Genomic DNA, 20875 nt, shown 5'->3' with positions numbered 1-20875 from the left:
CATAGCCCACCGGATTAGGAAAACGAAGATAAGTATGAAACTGTGGCAACGTGCTGGCCTAAATTCGTTTTTTTAATTTATGATTGCTGTCCATATTTGAATTTTTTGGAGGAAGAAAATAAAGCTGGATTGGATAGACTCGGTCTAATTTCAACGTTGTTTTTTGACTTTCCGTTGATGTGAATTTTAAAGTTGCTTCCACTCTAATTTCCCTAACTAAGCCGTCCCAGGGCAGTTCGATTGAAGGACAATTCTGCTGAGGCTTACGTGTAATTCACCCTCCTCCATGATTTGGGATTGACAAATACTTCGCAACGTAGAAACTATAAAGTAGTATAATATAGATGATAGATAATTATTAATACGTGATCTTGCTAATTATTTTAAGTATTTTGCCACACCGAAAGTTGTTTGAACATATAACTTGATTTTTTAAAAAATTTATTTTGATGATTGAATGGTTGTAAAATATAAATAGAAGAAAAATAAGGTGAATGTTTTGAAATTTTTAATTATTGTTTAAATTTTTTTGGGCCTGAATCCCTGCGCCGGAAAATAAAAAGGTGAATCCCTGAAGGGAAGGATTAAGCGTTGTCGTCATCACGACTTTAATGACAACATTATTAGAGGGTAAAGGTCGAATGGCATTTTACTTTTGAGATTTCTGTCGTGAATCAGCAGGCGCCTCGGTAACGGGAAATTAACATCTTCCACAATTTGAAGGTCATGGAAACCATACACTATATAGGAAAATTTTATGCTGTATGAGTAGTGATTTTGGGATTCTTACACTTAGATAATCTCTGAATTTGGCCTTGGAAATAAATTTTTCAAGTATATACTTGTTGTTTTGTTATGAAGTTTTTTTTCTCATAATTTTCAAGATTAAAAGATATTTTTTTAACTGAAATATTCCGAAAAAAGCAATTGGTACTTTTAAGCGGCAATGATTCCTCTAATGTTTCAAACATGGCTCAATGTGACAGGAACTTAAACAAAGTTTCAAATGACGTTAATCACATGTTATTATTTTGCAAAATACAGATATGTTCAATGACCGCTTATTATTTTTACTTTAAAAGGCATTATTTTTAAAAATATTTGTTCAATGATCACTTGAAAGGCTTCCCTCTTGACCTCTTCATTCCGGGCTTTCCCATGTTATAGAGGATTTTTTAAAGGTAAAAACATTCAACACAATTAATTATTTCAAGATTTATTAATAACTGAATTTAGAAAAGTAACAACACAAATGTATTTTCATTCTCATAAATACAGTTATCAATTGATTTTAAAGTAATCATTTATTCATTTCTGTTCAAAAATATAAAATATTTTTTATAGATTAATTATTAAAAAATATAAAATATTTTTAATATTTCAAGGTGTAATCATTACATTTGTTTCAAAAATAATCCTAATAAAAAATTATTTTATATTTATTTTAGAGTGGAGCATTCTATTAAATAAAGGTAAATTTTAAAAAAATAATATTAGTTTGGAGATAAATAACTACTTTATTAAAATAAGATTCATTTAAAAATATTTTTTATTTTTTAATGGAGGGAGTATATTGAGGAAGACATATATATAATTTTTTGTTTTTTTAAATAAACAATTCCAAGAGGAAAAAATATTTTATTTTGTGCGTTCGGAATCAACGCCATCACGCTTCTACTATAGACAAATCAACAATTATACTCCACGCTAATAATTTTTTTTTTAATTCAGGTGTTTGGTCTAGTTTATTACTTAACCATAAACCACCGATTAAAACTAAAGACTTATAGAGTATATTTGGTTTTCAGTTTACAAGTAACAAAAGTTCATTTGAGAAATTCAATTATTTGTTAAATTTCACAAAAACATATTCTAAATGTGATTTAAATATACATTTAAAAGTTATTCAAATATATCCTTATTCTCTAAGTTTCTGACCACTTCAAGCAAATCCAATCAAGATATAACCATTTTACCGGAATCATGGTGTCGTTTTTTCGCTTCACAATTCACATATTACCCCCTCCGTACTGATTTGTAAGATGCTTTTTTATTTTTTGTGGAGTAGTTTTATTTTTATAAGATAAAATATTTTGAAAAGAATAACATACACTTATAAACCTCACCTCAAAATACTCTTCATGGTTTAATAGAGAGAAAATGCATGAGTCTAGAGTTAATATTAAGTGAATAGTATTATTTAAAGTTTATATTTTTAAAAAAAAATAAGACCCCTCAACTGCTTTCAATTGTCTTTACCAGTGTTTACAAATTTTGGAAAGATATAGGGGTATTGCGAAATGTCACCGAGAGAATGTGTCTCAAAATAACTAAATATAGGTTTAGGATAGTTTATATTTGGTAACCTCGTCTCAAAACACCTGCATTTTCGTTGTACGGCTGATTTACGAGACAGCTGTCCCCAAAGAGGTCACGATGCTTTGAAGGGAATAGGTGATACGGCTGATTTTACAAGGTTTTTTTTTTTTTAGTGATTTGATATTTCGTGGCGTAGGATGTATCTAAAAAATAACGATTCATTAATATAAAACATTTTAAAATTACTTTAACAACGTTACTCGTTAAATATCTTTCCATCTTTCATTTATCAAATAGAGGATATTTTTAAAAGCTGTTGCATTTTGACTAATAATAATTGGGATGTCATTGTTTGTTGGGAGAATTTTAGGTAAGTGCTATAAAAGAAAATATTTACTGATAGGTTTTAAAAATATCTAAATATTCTTTGTAAGATTTATGGATTCAATTAAAATAAAATGGATGGATGAAAAGATCAAAATTTTGTTCTATAAAATTAACAAGTACTCAGTTATTATTTAACTTTACTTATTATTTGTTCACTTGTACTTATTAATTTCTTAACAATATTTATTAAATAGTTAACTAGTTAATTAAGTAATTCTATAATATTAAAAATATTACTTGTTAATTTGTCAACATGACTTGTTAATTATTTAACTTAATTTGTGAATCATTTACAAGACTTATTCATTCAATTTGACTAAAAAGTATCATTATTAGTTATTAATTTTTTTATCTTACTTATTAATTTACCAATATTAATTGTAAGTTACCCAATTTCATCTAATAATAATCATGCCAATATCAATTATTAATTATCTAACTTTTACTTGTTATTTTATCAATATGAATTACAAATTACATGACTTGTTAGTAATCAAATTAATTCAATTATTCTGTCATAAATGCATAATCATTAATTATTAATTTTCTAATTTTACTTGTAAATTTATTAATATTAATTGTTAATCATTTTTTTCTTTTGCATAAGGGCATTTTAATTTTTTCAATCACCTCTTTTATTTCAGTTCAGTCCAAAAATCCTATAGTGAATTTTTATAATTTTTTGAGATTCATAGATAAATATTCTTCTTTCTTATTCCTTAGTTGAATAACAATTCATTTTTTTATAGTTTTTTCTTATTCCGTATAACTTAGTCTTTGTTATTCTTTTAACTTAATAAACTAAAAAAAATAAGTTGTACCAAATTCAAGTTTAAGCTTTAAATTGATAATTAAGAGAAAATTTAGCAACTAAAAAGTATCTTTTAAAAAATAAGATTTCAATCGGCATTTAACTGACTTTGTCAGTATTCATAGTTCTACCAAAAATAATCTTATGAAAACCTTTCACGGAAGGAGGAAGTCATGAGTTGGATTCTATCCATACTATCAAACCGATAATGCTTGACCCTTTAATTTTTAAAAACGAGAGGACAAATGGCTTTACCAAAAAAGTAAAAACTATAAAAGCAATCGAGAGGTCAACTGATGGTATGAAAAGGAGCTGACATCCTCTGCTGCGCAAGCAGAAGATGCCCCTCCACACTCCTCGATCACTTAAAAAGAGAAATCCCGGCCTCCAAACCGTTCAAGGCTTATTTGATACCCTATTTTAAAAATATTTTTATTTTTTATTTTTTAAAATAAAAAATAAAAAAATTTATTTAACAATGTATTTTTAAAAAATATTTTTAAGAATAAAAAAATAAAATATTATTTTAAAAAATAAAAAATAAAAACATTTTTAAAATGTTTTGAGATTATTGTTTTAAAGAATAAAGGACAATGAGAAAAATATTTATTTTTAATATTTTTTATTTTTAAAATATATTTTATAAATCATCAGTTTTTAAAATAATAAAATAAAAATATTTTTAAACAGATCCTTATTTTTTGATCCCATTCTCAACTGTCTTATTCTCTCAGGTTAATTCTATCATGGAAGCTCCAATTTCAGTCGGCGGAAGAGAGAAAATAACTTACGAGTAATTTTACTCATATTTTCTTTCTTCTTATATTTTCTATTCAACCAAACAAAGCATAAAGGTGTTGGAGGGCCGTTTGGACGACTCATTGAATAGGAGGCCCCTAGTGGAGTAAGCAAGCAATTTTTTTTTAGTCTAGAAGCATATATTCCCTTCATTTTAAAATATAAATAAATTTTTTTAAAAAATTCACATATAAATAAAATTCTTATTTTTATAAAAATATTTATTATTTTCTCTTTTCACCTTTAGTCCTAATTATTAATGCACTCTATAATAAGTAAGACATATATTTACATAGATATATATTTTAATAAATACCATAGATAAAATGAAAATTTTATTTATCACTTGCTAAGTTGCTTATATTTTAAATAAAAATTAGTCAATAAAAATATTTATATTTTGATCCCAAGAAAATATAAAATAAAAATAAAACACAAGCCTATTTGAAACTACGCTCGTTTCGTTTCATTGTAAAAAACTAATCCCCACCCCTAGATTTAAGTCCATTGATTTAGTAACCTTTCTATTTCTCCCAAACGAATTAATGAACTCTGGCAAAAGAAAAAAGCGGTGAATTGTCTCCACTCTCCATAGAGGCTTTTTTACTAGAATACTACATACAGTAAAAAAAGTTTCAAAATGCTGCAGCATGAAAAGTATTTTTCAAAATGCTACACCAGAAATCATTCATAAGATAAATGAGTTTGAGATTCTAGAGAAATCATTCTTGCCTGGGATGATTTTAGAATCCAAAATTATTTTTTTATTCCATTAAAAGTGAAATCATTCATTACCTGAATGATTTCAACTTATTATTGCTAAATTGACGTTTTATTTTTAGTCCTTACATTTTTTTAACTTGTGATCATTTTGTCAAAATCTTCAGAACCTCCCAAACTTAGCTTTTGCTTTTCACGCGAGAATAAAAAATTCATGGGCAATGGCTATATAAATGGTTGAAAACATGAAAAGGCATCAGATAAATTAAAGCCAAATAGAGCAAAGCTAAATAGTGTAAGATAATTTTTGCTCTTCTCATTTCATTCATAAGTTAGTGAGATTGAATATAATATTATCTGCTCTTATTTATTTAGTGTTCTAACATTTTATCCCTACACTTTTCATTCTTGCTTTATTTCCTACCTATTTCATTTATCATACTCTGTCATTTTTCTCTTATTCAGGCTTTAAAGTTCTTTATTTCTATTCAATTTATCTACTACGTTTGTTGGTGTTAGTGTTGTGATCAAAGTTTTCATTTTCTTCATTTTTATCCACTCAAAGCCTTACTCTCCATCTGATTAAGGTACATTCTCTTAATAATTTTTCAACAACTTTTAACAGACCCTTAGCTTGCTTTACCAAGAGTTGGGTTGCCTTATCCACAAATTTCTCAAGATAGGCCCAGCAAGCAACGTGGCGGCTACTTGTCTACCCAACTACCAATTAAAAATAAAAATGTATGGAAATAAGAGTCTTAAAATTTTAATCAATCTCATTACATGTCACCTTCATCGTCATCCCTTTTCAACTTACCCACTCCTACTTAATTTGGATAATTTATTCTTTACTTGATGATCCTGCATTATTTTCTATCGAATATACTACTTTTACTTTTGTATATGGTGGACCATCAAATGAAGCATATGCCACCCCTAAACAATTGATTTCTTTAGTTAAATTATCTTAATTTGATTTAAATATGCTGACTACACGGATAAATGATACACTTGAATTTCAAGAAGAGGGGAACATACAACAAGAACAATGGCCACAGCATATGAGAAGGAGAACAAGATGTGGTACAGGGAAGTCACTATTTAAATTAAAAATTATTTATTTATTATTAATAATTTTTAATTTAATACCTCATAATAATTCCTTAATCATGTTAGTAACAATTATTATTCATCATTTTCATTCAAATGATTACTAAATTATTATTGTAATTGTAAGATGCAATTGAAGTTCATAAATCGTTCCCGTCAAGAATGAGTTTTGAAGGAACTAAATTGATACATTAAAAAAGATCATTCTTAGTATAATTTTAAATATAGCATTTTGTGTAAAATTTTATTATTTTCTTTTATATTGTATAATATGTCAGTAAAACAACTGACTTCACACTATCTAGCTTCAACTTTGCTACTGTATCTTCATGTTTTCAACCCTTTATATAGCCATTGCACATGAATTTTTCATTTTCACGTAAAAAGTAAAAGCTAGGCTTGGGGGTTTTAAAAATTTTGACAAAATGATTATGGGTTAAAAGAATACAAGGACTAAAAAAAATATCAAACCAGCAACAATAAATTAAAATCGTTCAAATAGTGAACAATCTCACTTTTAATGAAATAAAAAAATAATTTTTGATTCTAAAATCATTCTAAGCAAGAACAGCTTCTATATAACCACAAACTCATTTCTCTTATGAGCAGTTTTTGGTGTAGCATTTTGAGAAATACTTTCTATGCTGCAGCATTTTGAAATTTTTTTTTATCGTGTGTAGTATTTTGATAAAAATGCCCCTCCATAGAAGATGCTCCCTCCAATTTTATTTATAAAAAAATTTTTAAAAGTAATTTTTGATTTAAAATATAAAATATTTTGTAATAATTAAACTACATTTTTAATTTCATCTCTTTTTAATTAAAATAAAGGTATTTAATGTAATTGTATTATTATTTAATATCAAAGATAAAAATAAAAGTAAATTTTTACTTTTTTATGATATTAAAAAATTAAATTTTTTAAAATACATGAAGTGATCAAAAATATCATATAATAAAGATTAGAGAGGAAGTAATAAAAAAATTATTTTTATATTTTCTTCCATTTTTAAGCCTGCATAATTTATTTCCATGGAAGAGGCAGTCAACGTGGCAGCCTATCTGCCCGGTTAAATGCGAATTGTGGTCCGCTCCAGCGGCAAATTATTCCTCTGTTCAAAATAAAGGGATAGAAGAATTAAACCATTCTCCACCACACAGTACTACTAGTACTTTTGCAAACCATCAATCACCAAGGCCAAATTGCTCCTCCCGTTCAGAGAGCACCAGAAGACGACGGAAGCAATATAGGAAATTTGTCATGAAGATAATTGCTTCGACCTCACTGTTCGTGATGCTGCAAATTGTATGCGGGTCGAGCAATACACTTCATCCCCTGATCTTAATACCCGGTGCCGGAGGTAACCAGCTAGAAGCCAGGCTCACCGGCGACTACAAACCCACGAGCCTCCTTTGTGACCGTTGGTACCCACTGCACAAGGACCACGATGGCTGGTTCAGAATGTGGTTCGATCCCAGCGTTCTGCTTCCTCCCTTCACTCACTGCTTCGCTCATCGCATGACGCTTCACTTCGAACCACATCTTGATGATTACTTTAATGCCCCTGGAGTGCAGACTCGGGTCCCTCAATTCGGTTCCACCCGCTCGCTTCTTTATCTCGATCCTTATCTCAAGTGAGTCGATCTTTTACGCTTCTGTATCGTCTTTAACTCGCGAGGCGTATTGTGACTGTAATTGTTGTGCAGGCGCGTTTCGGCATATATGGCTCCGTTGGTGGATGCGCTTGAAGAGGTTGGATATGTGGAGGGTGAAACCCTGTTTGGAGCACCCTATGATTTCCGATACGGTCTTGCTGCCACAGGTCATTTGTCTCGTGTGGGTTCCAGGTTCTTGGAAGATCTCAAGTGTTTGATTGAAAACGCTAGTTCTTCCAACGGCGGAAAACAAGTGATCCTTGTGTCACACAGCTTAGGAGGACTCTTCGCCATTCAACTTCTGAATCGAAACCCACTCTCTTGGCGCCAAAAGTTCATTAAACACTTTGTGGCTCTTTCTGCGCCTTGGGGTGGTGCTGTGGACGAAATACTCACCTTTGCTTCCGGGAATACTCTAGGAATACCCCTGGTGGACCCATTGACGGTAAGATCAGAACAGAGAAGCTCTGAGAGCAATCTGTGGCTTTTGCCTAGTCCCAGATTGTTTGGTGGTATCAAGCCATTAGTGATCACGAAAGAAAGAAACTATACAGCATTTGATATTGTAGATTTCCTCAAAGACATTGGTTTTCCTGAAGGGGTTTATCCCTATGAAAATCGGATTTTGCCATTGATAGAGAACATTGAAGCACCGGAAGTGCCCGTGACATGTGTCATGGGAACGGGTGTGAGAACCCCAGAAAGTTTGTTTTACAGGAACAGTGATTATGGTGAACAGCCTGAAGTGTTTTATGGGGATGGAGACGGTACCGTGAACATGGTGAGCCTGTTGGGTCTTCAGTCACTTTGGGAAGACAAGAAAAATCAAAGCCTGGAAGTGATCAAAATTGGAGGTGTGTCTCACGCAGAGATACTGAAAGATGAAGCTGCACTTGATAGAGTGATAGGCGTGATAAGTAGACTTAATTCTAATGAAACGACTTTTGTTGCGCACGGGCAAACTTTTGTAGATGCTTATAGGCGATGATACGGAGTAGCCAGTAAGCTCTATATAATGTAAAAGAGCAGAAAGCTTCTTTTGAAGAAACAACTTTGTGTGGTCTTCTCTTTTTCTTGCCGTAAATCATATGTTCTTTGTTGTTGTCCTTATTCCCGGGATTTTCTTACTATTATTTTAATTTTCTGCTACTATGGAGAGAGCATTCAGAAATACACACACGTTATATTGTCTTTACTCAATCAGTGTCATAAGTTTGGAGTGAACAAAAGAGAGAGAAGATAGCATCGCAAGTTTCTGATTCAAGCCAGCATCAAGGCTGGCTTTTGATGGATTGAATCTGACTCGTGTGTCATGGTATTTTGTCTTATCAAAGGAATATGGATTTGGGGGATCTTGAACTGTTGATCTTAATGGTAAACGGAAAAAATTGAGGAGAACCTGTGTTCATGTTTCTAATTTCAAACCAATCTTTGACTCACAAGCCTCCTGCCTCTCGCACACACTGAATTGTTGTGTTGCGAAAGGACGGCTTATTTTGCAAGAGTCTGGTTCATTTTATTGTGATATTCTTACTATTAAAAAATATAAAATATTTTTAATTAAATCTTACCTCTTAATAAAATAGTTACCTACCTTCAAATTAATTTTACCTTTTCATATTTATCCCCATTAAATACTTTACAATAAATATAAAGTCATTATTAATAGGGATACTTTTGAAAAAAAGAAATGATTACACATCGAAAGAATAAAAATATCTTACATTTTTTAACATTTAACTTTTAAAAAATACCTTATATTTTTTTACGAATGGAGTATATATTATCTATATGTGTCAAAAGAAACCTTGCATTTTTAAAGATTGAGGAAGCCTTAGTATATAAAAACTAAAATGAGAATTTGAGTAAGAAAGATGAACCAAGAAAAGTGAATGTGCCCATACATTATATGTGAGTGAGATGTGATGTTGGGCTTTTTTATCAAAATATTTTACATCTTCAAAAATAATTTAAAGGATCAAATTCAGTATTCAAACCTTTAAAATTTTTCAATGCATAATGGTGATTAATTATTTCATGTATTAACTTTTAGAACTTTGTAAATAATTAAAGATGACTTGTTTAAAGCTTTAACTTTTTAAAATATACAATATCTATTGATGAGTTTCTTAATCTAGATTTAATGTTTAAGTCATTAGAAACTCTAAAGATGTTAATGGTAATGTTTTACGGTGCCCAACATTTATGTGCATTTATTGCCTATATAAAGCATGTCTATAGAGTGTTTAGAATATATTGTTGTTGAGCTTTCAAGCATCCCTCTTTCATATCATGAGTTATTCTTTATTGTATATGTATTTCTATTGTTCTAGCACCCTATTTTATATAGGAAAGGTTTGTTTAATTTTGGAAAATTGTCACATTTAACTTGTGTGGCGGAATAACTCTTAAGGATAATATCATTTAGCACGACTCAAATCAAATTATCTAAAATAATTTCAGACACATTTATAATCTGTTGATCTAAACTTCTGAGCTCATATTTGAATTTTTATGATCTGTCGATCTACATATTACAATTGCAAACATAAGGTACTATTATTGATACTCAATTTCAATTTTTGTTAGTCTAAGAATGATTACAACTAAAGACATTTAAAACAATGCGGGCATAAGTAAACACATTTGAATAGGGAATGAAACATTTGAAGTTTTATGTATAGCTCTAGCTCTTCCATTATTGAGATGTAAATTGACCAGAATGTAAAATTTACATACTTTTTTTTGTCAAAGCAAAATGTATGTACTTAGCCTTGTATAATTAATATATTTTCATCTAATCAAATCAAAATTAGTAGATTTTAATGTATTAATAATATCTAGAAAATAATTTGTTACATAATAAATAATTCACAAAAAATTTGTATGTTTTGATTTAATTGAAAACGAGCATTTTAAGCACTTCAAGTATGTAATACAATAGGTGCTCCATGAACATGGGGAGACAAACAAGTCTGAGAAACTAGCTTAAAGGATTGAGTTTTATGCCCATTCTATCTCGATTGTAGTGTTGTGGCTTTCAAACAAGTAAAAATGAGCACTCAGACTATCCAAGATGTCAGTAGATGCCATATGGATTTCATACAATTCTACTCCCCTTAGAGTGAACTTTTACCCTCATAATAATCATGCTTATACATATGTCACATCAAGACATATCTAGATTCCAAGTAGACATATTCACAATATACTATATTGAGTTCAAAAAAACCCACAAACCAACATTTCCATACTCAAACCATTTTCACAATCATATATGCACACACACACATATTAAAGACATCCTTTGGCATAATTGTCACTTCACATAAATTTTTTTAAATCACAAACACATTTATACTTATACATTTTATGGAAAAATAATAGGATAATATTTTGCAAAATTTATAACAAAACAAGAAGTGAATTAAGTTTTGATATGAAGGATTCTTCTTCTTCTTTTTATTTCCACAATCATATAGCTTAGGAGACCATTGACTATGTTGAGATTCTTCAACATAGTTTATCTTGTCCATTTCCTCTAGGTCACAATATAAGTTGTTTGTTTAAAATACTCTTTAGTATAAAATATAGGAAATTGTGTAAATTTTATGATTTTCCATTTATACCCTTGCTTTTTATTTCTTGTCTTTAAATGCTCCATATTTAAGGACTAGGCACATATTACTATGAACTCTTGAAAAGGCATAAATGGAAAGATGTAGACATTATAGAAAATTAAGGTTTTAACTAATATTTTTCTAGAGTCGGTAATTCAAGTGGGCCTGTTTTATTTGGGTCGGATTCATTCAAATTGGACTTGAAGTATCATACCCTCTCAAAAAAATATATAGCTAAGCTTGACTTTAACTTTTTAGGTTAGATTTGAGCTAACCTATTGGGATTGACTAAAATTACCAACTTTATATATATATATATATAACTGAAAATTCTAAAATAAGATTGGGCTTATTTGAGTCGAGCTTAATTTGTGCCAAGCTTATTCAGGTTGGGCTTAAAGTATCCTACCCCCTTACAGAAGCCTATATAGCTAAACCTGGCCTTAACTTTTTTGGGTGGGTTTGGTTTGGCCTGTTGAGCTGACTTAGCTTACCGACTTTACATTTTTTATAAACCATGATTTAATTAAAAATGACATATAATGTGGTCTGAATTGGGAGTAAGTGCCAAGCACTGACTATTTTACATCTTGCTTCTTCGTGGAGTTTGCTGCTGAGTTTATTTGACTAATTTGCATTGCAAAGGTGAACTATGTTGTATGTGTGTCAAAAGTGTGTGTATCAAAGTCTCACATTGACTAAAAGAAGGAATCTCCTAGTGTATATATACTAAGGAATGAAGTGGGCTAGTAAAATGGGCTTGGGAGAGAAGTGGCCTCGTGCACATGAGACAAGCCAACTCAGGGCAATCGCAGTTGAAATCAGCCGATTCGCCCCCCCTGCGCGCGAGTTCAAGAGGCACTGGCTTCCTTTTACTGGGTTATTTTTCCAAAAATGGTTAAATAAATAATTATTTTTGCTTACTCGAAAAACCTCTGATTTAGCTGTTTTCAAGTTGAACTTGAGGAGTTGGCAGTTTTCTGGAAACCGAATTCTGTGCGTTAATGTTTTGTCTGGCAAACGTCTCCAAATTGAACGCTGAACGTTTTTGGATTAATGGACGTGCACGTTTTTGCTGTTTAAGGCGTGTAACTGAAGCATTAATCCATGAACGTTTGTTGTTTAATGTGTGTATAACCGAAGCATTAACTAGTAATTATAACCCAACGTTTGTGTCTCATTCCTCAGCCTATAAATAGACATAGGTGCGGACAGAACAGAGAGCCAGCATTCTCGTCCTCTCCTCCCTCTGATCTTCTGTTCGTCTATTCTCATTTTTACTCTCCGCTATTCTGTTCCCTTGCTCCGTTGCAGAAAGTGCTCGTTTAATCTTGAGGGACTGCCGGTCCACCGTCCAGGTGTACCAAAATAGTTCTTAAGGACAGTATTCTTCCGGACACGACTCGAGCAATTAGTAGCTCACTGTTCGCCTCTGCATCTGCTGCCTTCAACAATCTTAAGAACTATTCAACCCAATGGCGACCGACGGTGCTGAGAATGTCACTCTCGAAGGTATGCCCAGTGGTTCGGCTGGAGGTCAATTCGTCCCTGCTGCTGTTACCGTTCCCCTACCGAGGCCATTCCCTAACATATCAAAGATAGAAGTCTTTGATGGCCGGAACTTCAAACGCTAGCAGGAACGTTTCTTCACTGTTCTTGACATGCATGGTGTGACCATTGCCTGAGCCTCCTGCTGATACTAATCAAGCCTAGAGAGTTGCATGGACTCATGCAAACAAGGTATGCCGACACACTATCATTAGCACTTTATCTAATGATTTGTTCGATGTCTACTGTGTCTACAAGGAAGCTTGTAAGATATGGGAGTCCCTGGTGACAAAGTACACTGTTGAGGATACTGGCAAACAAAAATTCATTGTGGGCAACTACTATAAATGGGAGATAGCCGAGAACAAGGATGTCAAGGAGCAAATCAACGAATATCATAAGCTGTTGGAGGAGCTTCGTGCTGAAAACATCAACCTTCCAGACAAGTTTATTGCTAGGATACTGATTGAGAAGCTACCGGAATCATGGTTTGACTACAAACAGCAGTTTGAAACACAAACAGAAGCAGTTGTCCTTGACTGACTTGATCACTCACATCATCATCGAAGATACCAACCGCAAGGCAATACGTGCAGCTCGAACCAGAAAAATGACATCCAAAGCCAACCTGGTGGAGATAAAGCCTCACAACAAGAGGTATGATTCTAAAACTAAAGACAAGAAGAATAGAAAAATTGATTACAAACCCAATGCTTCTAACCCCTCTTTCAAAAAGAAAGGAGACTGTTTTGTCGGTGGTAAACCAGAACACTATGCAGCACAGTGTAGGAAGAGAGCAAACCATGATAAGACTCGGAAGCTAAATGTAAATTTGGTACAACGAGATGGTGACAGTGATGATGACATCATTGCTGCAGTGGTGTCACAAGCTCTCTTGATTTTTGATGTGAAGAAATGGGTAGTAGACTCCAGGGCTACCAGGCACATATGTGCGAGCCAAGAGATGTTTACCACCTATAATCCTGTAAAGGAAGGGGAAGACCATGTTTACCTTGCTGATTCCTGAACTGCTAAAGTTCAAGGAAAAGGAAAAGTGGTCTTAAAGCTCACATTAGGAAAGACTCTGGCTCTGCATGATGTTCTGCATGTGCCTGAAGTTAGAGCTAACTTAGTGTCAGTTGCTCTTTTAGGGAAAGCTGGGGTTAAAGTGTCATTTGAATCTGACAAGATTGTAATGACAAAAAATAATGTGTTTGTAGGCAAAGGGTATTGTAATCAGGGAATGTTTGTTCTAAATGTTGATGAAATGAATAAGACTGAATCTTCTAAGTATATGCCTGTTTATATAGTTAATTCCTTTGATCTGTGGCATGCTAGACTAGGTCACGCTAGTAAAGGTTATATAAATAGGATGCGACAACTTGGACTACTTTCTGAAATTAAAAACAGAGATTTAAAAAATGTGAAGTATGTGCAGAAACTAAACAAAGTAAAAAATCTCATTTTTCTAGTCAAAGAGAATCTGAATTACTATCTTTAATTCACACAGATTTAGGTGACTTAAAACAAACCAAGACTAGAGGTGGTAAAAAAATATTATATCACTTTTATTGATAATTTTTCAAGATATACTAAAGTATACTTGTTAAGAAACAAAGATGAGGCTTTTGAAAAATTTCTATTATATAAAGCAGAGGTTGAGAATCAGTTAAACAAAAGAATTAAAAGGGTTAGATCGGATAGAGAAGGAGAATATGTTTTGTTAAATGATTTTTATGAAAAAGAAGGAATTATACATGAGGTAACACCTCCTTATTCTCCCGAGTCTAATGGTGTTGCAGAAAGAAAAAATAGAACATTAAAAGAAATGATGAATGCTTTACTTGTGAGTTCTTCTGCCCCTGATAACTTGTGTGGGGTAAAGCTATTTTGTCTGCATGTTTTTTACAAAATAGGATACCTCATAAGAAATCAAACAAAACACCTTATGAGTTATGGAAAGGGTTTACCCCAAACTTAAAATATTTGAAAGTGTGGGGGTGTCTTACAAAAATTTTATTGTCTGATCCTAAAAAGAGGAAAATTGGCTCTAAAACTTCTGATTGTATGTTTATTGGGTATGCTGAACAAAGTGCAGTGTATCGCTTTTTAGTTTTAAAAAGTGATGTTTTAGACCAAAATATAATTATAGAGACTAAGGATGCTGAATTCTTTAAACATATTTTTCCTTGAAAATTAAGCATGTTTCTAAACCTGTTGAGAATTCAGAGTTTGAACAAAATTTTAACGAGGATTTGGTTTTAAGGAGAAGTAAAAGGCAAAGGAAAGAAACAAGTTTTGGAGATGACTTTTACACTTATCTAGTACAAGATGAACCGTTAAATTTTTATGAAGCTATTTCTTCTCCTGATGCCAAATTTTAGAAAGAAGCAATTGAAATTGATTCTTTAAGGAAAAATAAAACTTGAGTTTTATCAGATTTGCCCCAAGGAGCTAAGGCTATTGGGAGTAAATGAATTTTTAAGAAAAAATATTTTCCAGACGGTTCAATTGATAAGTATAAAGCAAGGCTTGTGGCCAAGGGTTTTACTCAAAAAGAAAATATAGATTATTTTGACATTTTTTCTCCTGTGACTAGAATCTCTTCTATAAGAGTTTTTATTGCTTTGGCTTCAATTTACAAACTTTTTGTTCACCAAATGGATGTTAAAACAGCTTTTTTAAATGGTGATTTAGAAGAAGAAATTTACATGGTACAACCTGAGGGATGTGTGATTCCTGGGCAAGAAAATAAAGTTTGTAAACTTATAAAATCTTTGTATGGCTTAAAACAAGCGCCTAAGCAATGGCATGAGAAACTTGATCAAGTTTTGACAACTGGTAGATTTTCTACTGTTGAAGTAGAAAGATGTGTTTATACAAAGTTTGTGAATAATGAATGTGTGATTATATGCTTGTATGTGGATGATATGTTGATTTTTGGCTCTAGTATGTGTGTTGTTAATGAAACAAAAAATTTTCTTTCTTTAAATTTTGATATGAAAGATATGGGTGAAGCCAAGGTAATCTTGGGTGTAAAAATCATAAGGAATGAAAATGGAATCTTGCTTTTCCAAGAACATTATGTTGAGAAAATTCTCAGAAAGTTTAGACATCTTGAAGATGCTCCTCTGAGTACTCCTTATGATTCAAGTGTGCAATTAAAAAAGCACAAAGGTGACCCAATTGCTCAATCTGAGTATACACAGATTATTGGGAGTCTGTTGCATTTGATGAACTTTACTAGGCCTGATATAGCTTATGCTGTAGGCAGATTGAGTAGATATACTCACTGTCCAGGCAGCAAACACTGGGAGGCTCTGGTGAGAGTCTTGAGATATTTGAGAGGTACCATGAATTATGGTATATTGTATAGTGATTTCCCGCTGTATTGGAAGGATACAGTGATGCTAACTGGATTTCGGATTCAGAAGAGACAAAATTCACTAGTGGTTATATATTCACACTTGGTGGTGGTGCAATAACTTGGAAGTCAGCAAAACAGACAATCAACACAAAATCGTCAAGGGATTCTGAGTTCATTGCCATAGAGCTGGCTGGGACTGAGGCTGAGTGGTTGAAAAACTTCTTAGCAAGTATTCCAATAGGTGAAAAGCCTACACCATCAGTGTCTTTACATTGTGATAGCCAGTCTGCAATAGCAACGGCTAAAAATAAGACCTTCAATGACAAAAGTAGACATATTCGATTGAGACATAATATTATAAGGCAACTGCTCAAAGATGGGGTCATCTTAATCGGTTATGTGAGATTAGAGTTAAATCTGACAGATCCATTAACTAAACCCCTAGGGAAGAAATTTATTATTGAAACGTCGAGGGGAATGAGACTTAAGCTTGTTTGAAATTAACGGTGATGGCAACCCAACCTTTGTGATTGGAGATCCCATGAAGAAGGTTCAATGGGTAAGAACAAGTCACTTGTTAGTTCTGCTAGCACTGAACTTGTCCCTTCCTATGGCTTGAGAAAGTGCTAGAATGCATTAAACGGAAGCTGAGCGAAAGCTCCTAATGTTTTCATACTCCTTACGGATGGTGTATTCATTGTAGATATACTTGATGAAAACACCTATACAAATGTGGAGTGGGGCCGCTCCTATGAGATCGTGGCAAAATCTCTAGAGCATTTGTTAAAACCAGGCGAGCGCATGGCCGATAACGTGCAAAACCATTATTAATAGCAGAGACTGTGGGGGTATAATCTGATTAATAAAACCTCTAGCACACATTCAAGATCCGTTGGTTCAATAATAAAGTTACACCAACTTTTCTGTGTGTTAAATTTTATTAGTCTAGGTTTGGTTCAAGTCGACAGACACCAAATTCAAAGTGATTATCCTCCGTGTGCATAAACACAGACGAACATAGATCCTTTTGACACATGTGGGGGATTGTTGTATGTGTGTCAAAAGTGTGTGTGTCAAAGTCCCACATTGACTAAAAGAAGGAATCTCCTAGTGTATATATACTAAAGAATGAAGTGGGCTAGTAAAATGGGCTTGGGAGAGAAGTAGCCTCGCGCATATGAGACAGGCCAACTCAGGGCAATCGCAGTTGAAATCAACCGATTCACCCCCTGCGCCCGAGTTCAAGAGGCACTGGGTTCCTTTTACTAGGTTATTTTTCCAAAAATGGTTAAATAAATAATTATTTTTGCTTACCTGAAAAACCTCTGATTTAGCTGTTTTCAAGTTGAACTTGAGGCGTTGGCAGTTTTCTGGAAACCGAATTCTGTGCGTTAATGTTTTGTCTGCCAAACGTCTCCAGATTGAACGCAGAACGTTTTCGGATTAATAGACGTGCACGTTTCTACTGTTTAAGGCGTGTAACTGAAGCATTAATCCATGAACGTTTGTTGTTTAATGTGTGTATAACCGAAGCATTAACTGGTAATTATAACCCAACGTTTGTGTCTCATTCCTCAGCCTATAAATAGACATGGGTGCGGACAGAACAGAGAGCCAGCGTTCTCGTCCTCTCCTCCCTCTGATCTTCTGTTCGTCTGTTCTCATTTTTAGTCTCCGCTATTCTATTCCCTTGCTCCGCTGCAGAAAGTGCTCGTTTAATCCTGGGGGACTGCCGGTCCACCGTCCAAGTGTACCAGAATAGTTCTTAAGGACAGTGTTCTTCCGGACACGACTCGAGCAATTAGTAGCTCGCTGTTCGCCTCTGCATCTGCTGCCTTCAACAAACTATTGATGTAATTTGGTAGAGGTTAGATTTTTTCATATGCTTATTAACTTTAGACTATGAGGTTTGAGAATGAATCCATTCTTTCCGTTGGCTGTTCCTGGTTTCGTACCAATAGAAAACTTCATGAACAACTAACTGCATACATCACTTCCACAATGCATTCATGAGCATGACTCTTACCGAGCCGTTGTACTTGAAATCCTTTTCAATCATTGTCAATATATCTTAGTTATCACTGTTATTCTTTAGTGGGATAATCTTCTTCTTCTTCTTGTATCACTGTTATTCTTGTTTAGTGCATCTTTTTCTCTCTTATGACTTCTATGGAAATGAGATGGATGTTATGGTATCTTAAGTAATATTGTATTTGATAATTCATGGTATAGTGCTGATACACTTGCTGACAAACCAGACCTTGCATGTTAGTGCCGCTGGTTAAAATAACTGTTTTTGGCTTCGGTATCTCTGAATGCTTTATATAAGCTTGTATTTCATGGTATATTGGTGTGTGCTCAAGAGCCGCATCAATAGTAATAATCCGCATTTTTTTCATTCACTTCGGAAGGTGTGTAGGCTGCAGCGGCATTGTAAGCCTGCGTGACTGGTAGTATGCTGAAGTTAAATAGCAGAATCATAGACTCCTGGGCCCCCCGTCTAGCATTCCTCGGGTTTTAGGCAGTTCCCAAACGAAATTCCAGAAAAACATCTTGAATGGTTGCATTGCCAATTACTTAAGGGATCTAGTCGTTCATATGCCTTCGGTACTCAGGGTAATTAATTGCTTCCATTTGAAATCTAATTACATCTCATAAAGGTTAGCCTCTGTGCAGGGAAGGATTGGCCTTGGAAATCTGGATCGCATGTTAGAGATTTTCACATAAGCAATGTCCTACCTCTTACGCATTCTTAGGCGTCACAGCTCATTCCTGAAATTGTGACGAGCGATTTAAAACCATACCTCGAAATAAACCTCTCATCCCATTACAAATCAATAAATGTGCGTCGATGTGATGGCATTCTTTGCAAAGGGAAGCCTCTGCTCGATCAAGGTCCAAGGCCATTTCTGAATGTTGAAGATGGCGTCAGGGATCAAATTATTTGTATCTTGTTGAATAAGAATTAAGATGAATCTCCTCTCGTTCCCAAGGATGGTTGTCACATGGAAGAATTTTATAACTATGAACAGGCTGATTTGTTTATTATTAGCATCTGTGAACCCTGGCGTCATGATGATGATGACGATGATTCGGTTCCACAAATTAGGCTGAACCAACTAGTCAATGATGGTTATATGTAATCCGCAATCCACTTGATGAATCATGATTATCCATTTTGAGGAATAGCATTCATCAGATTCATCATAGTTTAGGGCGACATTGATGACTGTTCTTGTCTCGTCCACACTTCAGAAGTCCTTCAGTTGCACTTTAGACATGATGACCAAAAAGGCAAAGCCGTGTTTGACACTCTCCTTTACCTTGAGCCACAGAGTTAGGTGCTATGGACAAAGTTACGCTGCAGTGGAGGACGATGTTTACATGTGAGCTTGAATTTTACACATGATGTTACATGTTGGGATTTAATAGTAAACATGCTGCCATTATATTATTAATCATGGGAGTTATTGGCTGCTCTCTCCGACTTAGTTTGACTCTTAACTCTAAAAGCATGGTATTTAGTGCCATTTCTCTCTCCCTAGGTCACCAACTGGAGTCTCATCACTTGGTTGATGACATTTTAAATTTCGTAATCCTCTGTAGATTTGATTCTCTCTCTCTTTTTCAAAAAGTGAAGATTCAGATTTGCAATGTCCAGTATCTCTTGTGTTAAGGGAGAAAAAATTATGAGCTCTATCATTTGAGAGTGACGATGGCTGCTGACATTGAATGTCGAGACACAAGGATCGAGAAATGGAAAGCATATTGGTCGAGTCCATGAGCAGAAGTTCATCAAGCCTGGAGGCTGTGTAGCTTTCAGGTACCCCGATCCTTTGCAACTTGTAAGTGGTGAAAAACAGAGATGTGTTGGACAATAATTGGAGAAATTATATTTATAAAGAGCCAGGAAAATAGGCAGAAGTTCACTTGTTTCGCCTGGGGAAATAAGCAGTGCCTGCACACTGGGGATGCAGGTTTAAATATTTCAAGTTGTGTATGAATAAATAAGTACTTACATATCAAAGTGTGAAACAGGTTTGTAATCTTTAGTAGGTAGATAACATAATCTATATATCCATCATGTCTTAGTTTGAGCCTGCTCTCGTACTGTATGTTGTAAAGAAATAGAAGACCAGTGAGTTCTACTTGTATGATGTGTTGTGTTTACATATTTGCTATTGTCTTTTAATTACACAGTATATAATTACTGTATAGGACCCAAAATCATTGCGTCCCCTCATCTGCCCCACTAACGAGAACTCGAGAACTTGTCAAGCATGACCTCCCACTCTTCCCTACCCTACCCTCTCACTTTACTCTTTCCTCTATTATTATTTGCTGCTGCTGCTGCTATTGTTGATGATATTTTTAATTTGGCCGTGGAAATCATTGAAGCTCTTGTTTATCGTTTCAACTTTGAATAGACCACTGAAGGACCCATGTCTCTGATTAACCATCAGAAGAAGCAAACCATATTTCACCATCCCTGGTTCATCTGATCAGACAACATCGGAAACAAGAGATTTGTGTTGTACG

General features: G+C 33.6%; 1 protein-coding gene across 1 annotated transcript; it reads left to right on the top strand.

The window, feature by feature from the left end:
* The first annotated feature begins 7285 nt into the window (after window positions 1-7285).
* LOC129303691 (lecithin-cholesterol acyltransferase-like 1) lies at window positions 7286-8911 on the top strand. The gene is made up of 2 exons (XM_054943169.1): window positions 7286-7780; window positions 7853-8911. Exons 1-2 carry the CDS (start codon window positions 7407-7409, stop codon window positions 8787-8789), a joined length of 1311 nt encoding a protein of 436 aa, XP_054799144.1. The 5' UTR covers window positions 7286-7406; the 3' UTR covers window positions 8790-8911.
* The last annotated feature ends 11964 nt before the right edge of the window (window positions 8912-20875 follow it).

This window comes from Prosopis cineraria, unplaced genomic scaffold, assembly GCF_029017545.1.
Source record: "Prosopis cineraria cultivar Desert tree isolate PC_DT_omini unplaced genomic scaffold, ASM2901754v1 PC2, whole genome shotgun sequence".
Lineage (NCBI taxonomy): Eukaryota > Viridiplantae > Streptophyta > Magnoliopsida > Fabales > Fabaceae > Prosopis > Prosopis cineraria.
The sequence above is the reverse complement of the archived record's forward strand: the minus strand, read 5'-3'. Positions and strand labels throughout refer to the sequence as shown.